This window comes from Pleurodeles waltl, chromosome 10 (assembly GCF_031143425.1).
Source record: "Pleurodeles waltl isolate 20211129_DDA chromosome 10, aPleWal1.hap1.20221129, whole genome shotgun sequence".
Taxonomy (NCBI): domain Eukaryota; kingdom Metazoa; phylum Chordata; class Amphibia; order Caudata; family Salamandridae; genus Pleurodeles; species Pleurodeles waltl.
The window spans coordinates 576326390-576339174 of NC_090449.1; the positions used below are offsets into that span (position 1 = coordinate 576326390).

General features: G+C 45.4%; 1 protein-coding gene across 2 annotated transcripts in view; it reads left to right on the plus strand.

The window, feature by feature from the left end:
• OBSCN (obscurin, cytoskeletal calmodulin and titin-interacting RhoGEF) overlaps positions 1–12785 on the plus strand; it is a 1961032-nt gene that overhangs the window by 337651 nt on the left and 1610596 nt on the right. For both annotated transcript variants that reach the window (XM_069211034.1, XM_069211033.1), the window contains 2 exons: positions 8335–8610; positions 9256–9531. In XM_069211034.1, the coding sequence (XP_069067135.1) occupies positions 8335–8610; positions 9256–9531 (552 nt within the window). The remainder of the gene's footprint in view (positions 1–8334; positions 8611–9255; positions 9532–12785) is intronic.

Genomic DNA, 12785 nt, shown 5'->3' on the forward strand with positions numbered 1-12785 from the left:
GTCAACCTTATTACCCAGTCATTTGCTGGACTGGGAAGAATCGGATGAGGGTCCATTTGGAGATGCACACAGCCCATCCCAGTTACATGTTAAATACCAGGACGACGATGATGAGTATGACCAATACCAACCTTATTACTCACATCAAGAGCGCTATTACCAACCACCTCAGCCAAGAGACTCCATACAGATGCCTGCCTCCTTGATCCAGGACTTACAATCAATGTTGCAGGATTATAGGAGGAGGTTCCACGTTACAGCAGAAGATCAACCACCACCACCAGCTTCTCCTGTTATACCAAGGAACGCCCTTCCACCTCCAGCTACTCCCAGGATGACTCCTCATTCCGTTTTAGCTGCCCCCCCTGGGATGAATATTCCACATCAGTGGAAGAAGAGGAAGAAGGGGAGATATCTACGCCACAGCATTCCACTGAGGAATGGGATGACTACTTAGCCCCCACGCCTTCTCCACCAGCTCCTCACCCTTCAGATTCTCCACCGGAGGGTATAGGTGGTTTTTTGCAATCTAATGGACAGGTTTGCCGCATGCTATAACCTTCTAGCATCTGTTTCACAGTCGGAGTGCTTCCTCCATGATTTTAAAGAACAGTCAAGGAAGTCTGTAAGGGCTATTCCTATTATTGACTTTATATGGAGTGAGGGTACCAAAATAATGCGCAACCCCGCAACAGTCCCACCAGTACCACAAAAGTTGGACACAAAATACAAGGCAACTCAGGACTCTCCAGTATGTATCACTGGTCACCCTAAGCCGGATTCTGTTATTTCCCAAGCGGCTCAAAGGCGTTCTAAGAACCCTTCGATGCCTATCTCTACTCCTCCAGATAGAGAAAGGAGGAGATTAGATAACGAAGGCAAAAGATTCTCCTCCATGTCTGCAATTAATGTCAGAGCAGCAAATTCCTTAGCAATCCTGGGTCGTTATGATCGACAAATGTGATCGGATATGCAGCCTTTCATTGACCTCAGCCCTGAAAGCAAGCAAGCAGATGCACCGAAGATCCTCCAAGAAGGTGAGCGTACGTCGGAGGAGATAATTGACTGTGCTCTAGATATAGCCTCCACCGGTTTTCGTCAGCTTGCTGGTGCTGCACTGTTATGCCGCCAGGGTTGGCTCATGGCCACATCTTTCTGACCGGAAGTGCAGTCCAGAATTCTCGACATGCCTTACAACGGAGAATCTCTCTTCTGCAAACATGTAGATGATGCGCTGCAGGCCATCAAGACCGACACAGATACTGCTAAGTCCCTAGGTACCCTGCAGTACCGGAAACAGCCCTTTCGGGGTGCAAGAGAAAGAGGATTTACCTCATTTCGAGGTTCCTTTCACAGGCAGTATCAGCAACCCCAATATAGGCCATCCTATCAGCAGCAGTATAGGCAACCATCCACTGACTCATACGCCAGACAGGGAGGAAAGAGGAGACAGGGTTCACAAAACCGAGATCAACCCAGAAAGCAATGATTATCACCAGGCACTAGCTATTTTTCCCCAATATTTACACAATCAACAAGTAGGAGCAAACATCTCCAATTACATCCAGGAGTGGAAAAACATAACATCAGACAAATGGGTGCTGGATATAGTGACAAGAGGTCATACCCTGGAATTCATACAAAAACCACTGCATCATCCACCAAGAACATCCAGACCGTTCCATCTTCGTCTGCTTCAGCAGGAAGTATTCCTGATGCTTGCCAAGGGAGCTATAGAAAAGGTTCCAGTTCAGCAAGAAGGTCTTGGGTTCTATTCCCATTTCTTCCTGATAAAGAAGAAGTCAGGGGAATGGAGACCGATATTAGATCTCAGGAAGCTCAACAAGTTCCTTCGGAAACAATCTTTTCGGATGATCACACTGTCGGATATGCTACACCTTCTCAAGATCCAGGTTGCTTACAGTATTTCCACATACCAATACATCAAAAACATCGCAAATATCTCCGCTTTACTGTAGCCGGTGCCCATTATCAGTTCAAAGTTCTCCCATTGGGTCTGAAGTCAGCTCCACGAATTTTCACGAAATGCCTTGTCCCAGTCGGAGGTTTTCTCCACAACAGGGGTTTTCAGGTGTTTCCATACCTAGACGACTGGCTCATAAAAGCTCCTTCTTTACTACTAGCCTCCAAGGCTACAAACGCTTGCCTGAAGGGGCTAACAGTAAATCTACAGAAGTCGGTCATCCTTCCCTCATGCAGGACAGTATTCTAGGGTGCAGAATTAAACACCATCAAAACCAAAGCATACCTCACCCCGGCACAGCAGCAGAAACTAACCAACTTGGCTGTCAGTATTTCCAGAAAAAAGTTTGTTTAAGTACGACTGTTCAAGTCGCTTCTGGGCGTGATTTCCTCAGCCATTGTCCTAGTTCGACTGGCAAGATTGAGAATGAGACCTTTACAGGAAGAGTTACAGCTCCAATGGACCCAGTCGCAAGGATCCTTCGACGACTTGATAACTGTTACGCCAAGAATTCGCCAGGCTTTGAAGTGGTGGTCTCAGACCAACCATCTCTCCCAAGGACTTACCTTTCTAACGCCAATAACAGATTTTATCATCACCACAGACGCTTCCTTGGAAGGCTGGGGAGGCCATTTACAAGACATGCGCATTCAGGGAAGATGGTCGGATCTTCAGAAAGGAATGCACATAAATCTGTTGGAATTAAAGGCAATCCATCTCACGCTCAAGGCTTTTCTTCCACGCATTGCAGGGTCCTCAGTGTTGGTCAGGACGGACAACACAACAATTATGTTTTATATCAACAAGCAGGGAGGAACAAGATCCCTCCCCTCTCAAGGGAAGCTCAGTCTCTTTAGGAATGGCTCACACTGCACAATATTCGCCTCAGGGTGGAGCACCTGCCAGGAGTCAAAAATGCCCTAGTGGATTCTCTCAGCAGGGCAGACGACAACTGCCACGAGTGGGAACTGAACCAGAAGATACTCGACGGCATCTTCCAACGCTGGGGTCAACCGATCCTAGACTTGTTTGCCACCAACCTGAACGCAAAATGCCAGTTCTACGCCAGTCGATGCCCACTCCCGGGATCGTGGGGAAATGCTATTTTGATGAGATGGTCCGGGATCTTTGCCTACGCTTTTCCCCCATCCCGTTGATCCCCAGACTCCTCAGGAAGATGAAGTCCGAGTGCTGCAGGATAATTCTCATAGCGCCCAGATGGCCCAGACAGTACTGGTACACAGAGATTCTACTCCGGTCCATGGCCAATCCGATGCGCCTTCCCTGCAACCACGACCTTCTCACGAAGAATCAGGGTCAAATTCTTCATCCCGATCCAACATCTCTTCAATTGCACTCTTGGCTCCTGAGTTCCGAGAGTTTCAGGGTATGAACATTGATCAGGAATGCAGATGGATATTATCTAGGGCATGAGCGGACAGTACAAACAAGACGTACAAGCTCAAATGGAAGAGATTTTGTGTTTGGTGTTCTCAGAACAAATTCCACCCTTTACAGGTTAAGCCGGAACAAATTCTCTCGTACCTTCTCACACTTTCAAAGGCTGTTCTATGCCATGCATCTGTCAAGATTCATTTGGCAGCAATAGCCTCTTATAGGTGCTCTGCTGATATGCCTTCAATCGGCTCATCCAGAATTATTGAGCAGTTCATGAAAGGCCTCTTCTGCACGTTCCCTCGGTGTGCCCACCTCTGCCAGAGTGGCATTTGAATATAGTCCTGTCCCAGCTAATGAAAGCTCCTTTCGAACCTATTCACAGAGCTGAACTCAAGTACATCACATGGAAGGTGGCAACCCTGCTTGCTCTCACTTCCTCCAGGAGAGTCAGTGATATACAGGCCTTTACTACTAAAGAACCTTTTCTGGTCTTTTCGGATGACTATGTTCTGCTCAGGACCAACCCCAGGTACATCCCTAAAGTGCCATTATCATTTCATCTCAATGAGCCCGTGATACTACGATCTTTTTTACCAAATCCAACCACAATCGCAGAAAAAACTGTACACTCTTTGGACATCAAGAGATACCTCAAATTTTACCTCCAAAGCACCAAACAAATCAGGAAATCAGATCAGCTATTGGTATCTTATTCTCTTGGACGTCAAGGAACAGGGGTCTACAATTCAGTTTTGTACACCAAAGGAGGAAAACCTTTGACTATGCGCCCGAAAGCCCACTCCGCGAGAGCAGTCTCCACATCGGCTGCTTTGTTTCAGGGTATTTCCCTGGATAAAATATGTCAATCTGCTACATGGAAGACTACGCACTCCTTTACGCAGCACAATTGTTTGTAGTCCTGGCAAAGAACTGATTCTCTAATTGGACAAGCTGTTTTACATCATCTCTTTCATTAAGGTGAGACCTTTCCTTGATTGTGTAGTAACTATTTTATATGTAATAGTCTATAACTACTATCCAATATAGTTTGACATGCTTTTATATCTATATATATACATATGTGGATATTTAAGGTATATCTGTTTAAGTTCGTAATACAAGATTTATGAGCTATCTATTTGATGATATGTTTTAGAGGATGTCTATCCTCGCACCCTCCATCCACTGTGAGTATAACGTTTATCGACAGTACTGCTGGCTATTCAGATTCAAGCATGTGAATTTATGAAAGATCCAATACTGGATAAGAAAACAAGTTACTTACCTGTAACTACAGTTATCCAGTATTGGTACCTTTCATAAATTCATATGCGACCCACCCTTCTCCCCTTAGACGCTCGCATTTCCCCTCAGGTCATAATCTTTTCTCTCTCGTGCTAGAAAATCTGAGGGAAGGAGCTTCTCTGGAGAGTGTTCTAGAGGGCGCTGGTACCTGATTGGCCAGCAGGCAGGTTTTGGTCCTTTTTACAAAAGGACTTGGATAGGCTATATGAGTGGCTGGTGTTTACATTATAGCCTATAGAAAAACAAAACATTTGTTAATAATTGCTATTTTATTTACCATGGGACTCCCACTTCGACGACGGGTATGATTCAGGCATGTGAATTTATGAAAGATACCAATACTGGATAACTGTAGTTACAGGTAAGTAACTTGTTTTCTTCTCCAGGAACTATACAAAACTGCAAGAAAGAAGCTAAGACAACTTCTGAAACCTTGTAACTTCAGTTCCTGTCAGTAACTGCAACAGTTTCCAGGTCGTGCATCCTCCGAGGACTGCCTGTCTTCAGCCTGCACCAGACGAACCAAAGAAATCTCCTGTGAAGTGAGGCACCTCTCTGCAGCGACGACCAGTGGCTTGGGTCCCCTCTCCAGATGACAGGCTTGGATCCAGTGACATGGGTGGTGGACTAAAGTGACTCTGGCAGTTCCAACATTCAGCTGTCCAGTTTTGGTGGAGGTAAGAGCTTGCCTCCCCACACAAGACAATACCCTGTGCACTGCTTGACTTGCAGTTGACAAGGCTTGTTTGCGACCTTCCTAGCACTCCATCCTGCGAAGCACAGCTTCCTGAGTTGTTTCCTGGCTTCATGCTGTGTAGGCCTCCATTTGCACCTTCTTTGTCCCCATGCTGTGGGACTCCTGTGCATGCTGACTGGTCTTCTGAGGGCTCTCCAAGTTGCTGAGAGCCCCGTCTGTCGACCCCTCATAGATAGAGGCCACCAGGTTGCTCCTGGTCCCGGGCAGTGCCATTTTCCTTTGCACTGACCAAGTCTTGTTGGCGGAATCCAGGGACCCCAACCAGACTGCATTCATCCATCCGGCGTGGGACATCTTCTGCACCAACCAGGAACCCACATCTTTCTTCTTTGGTGCAATCCAGACTTTGTCTTCTCATCTGTGGTTCCACTTTTGCACCTTCATCCGGGTTAGCCAGGGCTCCTGGTCTCCCTGGAATCTTCAGTGCTTCTTGGACTTTGTTCCCTTCTTCCACAGGTCTTCAGGTCCAGGAAGCCATTGTTGGGGTCTTGCAGTCTCTTCTGGGTCTTGCATTATCTTCTATCACGACTTCTAGTGTGTTTTAGGAAACTTGTTGTGTTTTACTCAAGCTTTCCTGGGCTCTGGGGTGGGGTATTTTACTTACCTTTGGTGTTTTTTTACACTCCCAGCACCCCTCTACACACTACACTTGCCTAGGCGGGAAACCGACTTTCGCCTTCCACTATTTGAGTATATGGTTTCTGTTCCCCCAGGCCCTTTGCAACCTATGGTGTTTTTCACTATTTGCACTATTTTCCTACTGTGTACTTACCTGTTTCTGTTTACTAGTGTATATATTGTGTGATTTACTTACCTCCTAAGGGAGTATAGCCTACAAAGTATTTTTGGCATTGTGTGACTAAAATAAAGTACCTTTATTTTTGTAACACTGGGTACTGTCTTTCATGTGTGTAAGTACTGTGAGACTACAATGGTATTGCAAGAGCTTTGTATGTCTCCTAGTTCAGCCTTGGCTGCTCTGCCTACAGCTACCTCTAGACAGTCTGGCTTCTAGACACTGACTACATTTCACTGATAAAGGATAAGTGGACCTGGTATAAGGTGTAAGTACCTTTGGTACCCACTACAAACCAGGCCAGCCTCCTACAGGCTTACAAAATAGTTACCAGTTTCGGCACCTCCAGAACTGAGGTGCACCATTGGGGAGAGTTGACTTGAATCACACTCGACAATTCTGCTTGCACACAAGTTGGTGCCGCATCTGGTGCACGAAGACTTGAGGTGCAGGAGAAGGTTACGCTCCCACGTGAAAAGTGCTCAGTGCTGTACCTCCACGAAAATGAGGCACAGTGTCAGGGCCCCGATGACCTGAATCGGCCCGACAATACAATCACTGCAACAACATTTCCCAATGTGGTACCTCCTCAGGCGGGGGCACTAGTCTGGTGCATGATGACTTGAACCACACCAGACAATCCCAGACACTCCCATGAAGAATGTAAATCCCGCACCTCCCTGGAATGAGGCACAGCAACTAGCGCTTGATGACTTGAGTCGGTCTAGATCCTCCGGTCACACAAGAAACTTTGTTTCTGTACCTCCCTGGAATGAGGCAGAACATGTGGTGCACGATGACTTTAGTCACATCAGACTCCCGGTCCCACACTTCAACGCAAGGTCAGCTGTACCATACGAGGCAGTGTATAGCACAGCACACACTTTTACCACCTGGGAGGTGTGACACAGCAAAGATGTACTAGAAAGTAGACTGCAGTTTGACAGCAGAGTATGGAAGTGAGTGACATTCCATATGTTCCCTATTTTACCTTTGGTTCTATTGCACACAAGTTGTAAGAAATTGGGCTATGAGTTGAGTCATGAGAACATGCAGTATGATTTGAGGGGGTAGGTACCCACCTTAGGTAATAACCACAGGCCTTGTTAAGATGAAACCAAAAGTCACTAATTTAACCTTACCTCAGCCTCCTGGTAACTATGGCACAGAGTAGGAGGTTCAACTTAGAGGCAATTGGCAAAGTACTTTTTCAGTAATAAAACAGTAATAAAGTCAAAATGCATAACAATAAATATCCTAAAGTGAATTAGAAAACTAGAGGAAAATATAATGACCAAAATGAACCACTATAACAATTATCTAAAAAGAGGAAAAGGAGATATGAATTATTAAAGGTGTAAGTAGCAATAGCACCAAGAAGCGCAAAGTGCCAGTGAAAAGAAGTGTTTGTAGTAGAGGAGGACCTAGGTGCAATATGACGTTGACCACGATGGAGCTACAATATTAGGCCAGGAGGCAGGTTTTCAGGGTCAGTATAGGGAATGGCACAATAAGTCCTGCCGTCCACTAGGGGTATTTAATTTACATGTCCTAAGTACACTCAGTACAGTACTAGGGACTTAAAGATAAGTTACATTTGCCAATCATGCGTGTATCAATTTTACCCTTTTAAAAGGGGGAGCACAAGCACATTACAACTGGCCAACAAGAGTAAAGTATGCAGAGTTCTCAGGCCAACAGAAATAAGATTTGGCAAAAACATCTAGGGTGTCCCTGTTGGAAGGGAACATTTCCAACAGGGATTGTACATAAGACCACCTGTCCTTTTTCTGAAATGTTGACCCACTAAGCATGACCAAATTCAGACTAAGTAAAATTTAGCATATGTCCCTCTCACATTTTTGAAATAACAGCTAATTCATAGAACAGCATAGAGTAATTTTAAATACAAGTAATTGTGGCAGATAAGAGAAGTGAGGCACAATTAACACAATAACCTTGAATGACTAAATGAAATTAATTGAAAAAGTATTCCAATTCATTTATTGTTTTTCAGCATAGGAAAGGAATATTTCCAAATTACTTTACACAGAAATTGGGCAGTGTGTTCATAAACAATGTTTTATTCTACAGAGCCTGAAGCTGTCTTCTCAAACCAGGATAAAGTGCAAAAAGAGGTGAAGGCCATCCTGAGTGAGAATGCCACCATGAGTTGTGAGGTGTCTGAAACCAAAACCGAGGTGAAATGGTACAAGGACGGGAAACTCATCACTACCAGCAAGAGAGTGAAGGTGGAGTCCGAAGGCCGATCCCGAAGGCTAGTGCTGCAACAGGTGGAGAAGAAAGATGTTGGGGAATACACCTGTGAGGCTGCTGGGCAGAAACTCACATTCAAGATACAAGTTACTGGTCAGTCAGTCAGCTTTTTTGTGATCATTCAAATAGTGATCATTTCTATTGCAGGGCAGTGCCTGTGTAGTATAGTATTCTTTCAGTAAATGCACAACACTTTAGAAGTGTCCCGCCAGCACATACTTTTTCAGATGTTCAATCTTAGCAATTGTTCCCACTAAAGTTAGTTATGTTATTTTATGTTATGCTGTGTTATGTTATGTTACTTTACGTTATGTTATATATTGTTTTAAGGACTGGTTTCTTCACTAGGGTGACGACAGTGGTTGAGATCCTACAGAGTTAAGCTGTCTAGTAATTGGAAAGTAAAAGCAGGTTTTCATGAGGAATCCTGGACTATTCCCTATTAGTGGCTCACAGTGACACAGAACATGTGTGTTAAGAATTTCAAAAGTATCAAAACAAGATGAACGTTGAGAAATAACAGTGGGGTTTCTGTAATACCTTCCTGGCTGTGGGCATAAACGATCTTGGTTTTGTGAAGCAGGATCTGCGATTGATGGCAACATATTTCTCATTTTTCAGGCCATGGTTGGACTTAAGTGCATTAAAAAATGTAAAACGCAGCCCCGTTCTGAAAATATTTGTCTCTTCATTTTATGCAACACTGCGTTTCTGATTTATTATGATTTTTCTACACAGAGCCAGTAGGCCGATTTGCAAAGAAACCCGCCAAAAAGGAGACAGTCATTGTACAGGAGCAGGATGACATCGTGTTGTCAACTGCAGTCACACCGGAAAAGGCGACAGTTCGGTGGTTTAAGGAAGGCGTTGAAGTGACAGGGGGGAAGAAGTACGAACTAAGGAGCGAAGGGGGCTCCAGGACCCTCGTGGTGAAAGCCGTCGACTCCAGAGACACTGCATTGTACTCTTGCACGATAGGAAGTGACGTGCAAGAATTTCAAGTGCAGGTTAAAGGTAAGGAAGAGCCCAGTGACACCTTACATAGTAGCTGCTGACTTGAGTGCACATGAACAGTGGGGTTAATTTGGATTCCATGGAGTACATCACAATCAAGAGGTCAGTGCCCTGACCTTTTCAGCTAAAGTGGGAAAAGTTAAAATACACAGAAAATGCAGTTTTTGAAGAAATCATTGCCAGAGTCAGTGCATTTGTTATCGAAACACTTTCTTGTGTAGAGCACTAAAATATGTTTTCCATTCTGTCTTTAAAAGTATGATTCTGTAAGGCAGCTATGTGAAAAGAGCAGTATTTGTTTTTAGATGTTGTGTGTTACACTGAAGTGATAGAAATTGGGGTATAATCATGCTAAAATACATTTTTACCTGTAATAATAACCATTGTTCCTCTTATTGTATAGCTCTTTTCCATTTGCAGCCGTGTCAGTAATCAGCTATCTGATAGCTGGAATGAAAACTGCGTTAATAGACGCTGGTTCGCAGCATTGCGATGCAATACCTCATAGACATGCATATGTTATATGCTGCACCCCCGCCCCCCCCCCCCCTTTCATTAACGTATGTCTGCCGCAATCTACTTTGAGTTCTTTTTAGTTTTTAGTAAAGAACTGTATTCGTTTTTTAGGAAAAGCACACATACCGTGCCTCACACAGTCTTTAACAGCAAGTAATAGTGCATCACGGTAGACGCATTGTTCTCTTCATAGGTACATAAACATATGGGACACAAGGTCCTATACAACGGGGATAGGTTCTTGAAAGATAGAAAATCTATACCACAGAAAGCTATAGAGCAAGTTATCATCTCAGGAACTTTGCCCGAATGCCTAATCCCGTGGCATAAATAGCACAGAAAACTTTTTCGGCATAGAAACAACGAACCGCAGTGTTCCGTCTATGTCCATTGTTTTGCTTTGCTCCGTTTTTTTCTAAAAACCGTTTCATAACAGAGAAACCCCTCCCACCCTCACTTGTCTTTCTCTGTGTTGGACTAGGACCACAAATCTGTCAGGAGATCATATCAGACAGATCAGAGTCACCCTCAGCTCTCTAATCGGAAATCCAGAGTCATTCCCATCCCTTTCCAACTCTCTCACAGAGTTGGTAGCACATCATGCATCCTCACCCGCTGAGGTGGGTGAGTCCCGCATCCCTTGTAGATCAGACAACATAGCTGCCCACGCATGCAGGTATTCTTCAAGTTTATCATTTCTACCAACATGACGTATTTGCACCTCTTCAACAGTCGCCCATTCAAGTCATCTTTCATCCACGCTGTACAAGTGGGTGGCGTCGCCCAGAGCCAGGCAATGACTATGCACCTTTTTGCCAGCACATGCTCGAGAGGGACACATTTCCTGCTTAACTTTTTCTTCGCAGGGGAGGGGAGCATACTCAGCAACACCAACCAGATCTCCAGCTGCACATCCCATCTCGAGGCCCTGTTGAGGTTCTGTATAAGATCGCCCCAATAAGATGACAGGGATCGGCATGTCTATGGCCTCCTCTCTCATAATGAAGCATTGCTCTAGATACAGATCTTCCATGGTTTCACACCCTCCATCGTTCGATCTCTGTACTGAAATGGAGTCTGCAATGCGCATGAAGAGCTACACCACCCACTAGGGCATATCAGGGTCATATTAGGCACACCAGATAAACTGACGGACCACCCCCTCCCAAACCCTCGCCACCAGTCAGATAACATAGAGGGAGGTGGGTGGGACCCGCGTCCCCGACATCAGGAGAACCGCAGGGGCCTCCCTTTGTGTGTAGCCTCTTCTCCACGTTGTCTTCCGTGTCGAGCCAATGGATTGCATTTTGCAACTGGGCTGCCATATAATAAAGTTCCAGATGTGGAACCTCAAGCCCTCTCTGATCCCACATTTTCTTCAAAGTATCGAGCCCAACACGTTTGCACTGGACCCCCGTAACAGGTCCACTATCAGGCTATCGGTTTCGGAAATAGTATTGAGGGATCGCATACAATGTACTCTGTAGGGCATAAAGCATCTAGACAGCATTATCATCTTTAGTATGGCAATCCTGCCCATAAGGGAAAATGGCAGCTCTCTGCAGAACTGGATCGAGGTACACACCCACTCCACCAACCTGCCAATATTCCGCTCAAGGTACGTTGGAGCTGCGTGCATCAGATACACTTGAAGATAAAGGACCTCTGTCAACACCCAGGCAAAGCCCACTTTGGGCAGCTTGTCGGGCAGTATCTCCACCAGTCAACCCAATGGAAATAGTTTGGATTTATCTGGATTGACATGCAAGCCGGAGACCTCTCCAAAGCTCTTCATAAGGTTTAGTAGGATGAGTGTAGAATAAGTGAGTTGTCGTAGATACCCCAGGGTGTCATCCGCATAAAGGAAGACCACATGTGTGGTCTCTCCAAGCGTTATGCCCCATGGGCCCATTGCTCGTCGCAAGGTTTCTGCTAAGGGCTCCATAGCGATGGCGAATAGAAGCGGTGAGAGAGGGCAACCCTGCTGGGTGTCTCTACTCAACCAAAAGGGCACAGATGCCACACATCCTGAGTGCACCCGAGCATACGGCCAGAGTAAAGAAGACAAACCCATTGATTAAACCCAGGGCCCAGACCTATCCTCAGGTGCACCCTTCATAGATACACCCAGTTCAAGGAATCAAATGCCTGTTCAGTGTCAAGGAGCACCAAGGCATAGTCATCGGACAGGAGCCACAGGGCATGCTAAATATGGGCCAGACGTCTTATATTGTGGAGGGTGTTGCGTCTCTGTATGAATCCTAATTGATCTGGATGCATTATAGTAGGCATGCAGGGAAGCAGTCGGCCCGGCAGGAAACCACTAAGGGTTTTCATGTCTATGTTTAGGAACGATATCGGTCTATAAGGTAGGGCCATCGTTGAATCTCTGCCTGGCTTTGGTATCTTGACGACTAGTGCCTCCAGTAAGGAAGACGGCAGTGAGTCAGTGCTCTATGCCTCACCGTATACCTCCAGTAGCTTGTCAGCTAGAATCTCGGCATACTTAAGGTACAATTCCATGGGTAATTCATTGCTACCCGTAGTCTTCACAGTTTTGAGGCTCTTGATTGTGTATTGTGTTCAAGAGCTCCTCCCTAGAGCGGGTGTCCAAATATTCTCTTGAGCCCAGATCAAGGCGCTGGAGAAGCACCTCTGCTAGAAATCCCTGTAAGGCCTCCGATGAAAGGCATGACCGCTCAATATGCACATCTCTGAGGTGGGTATAAAAAAACATA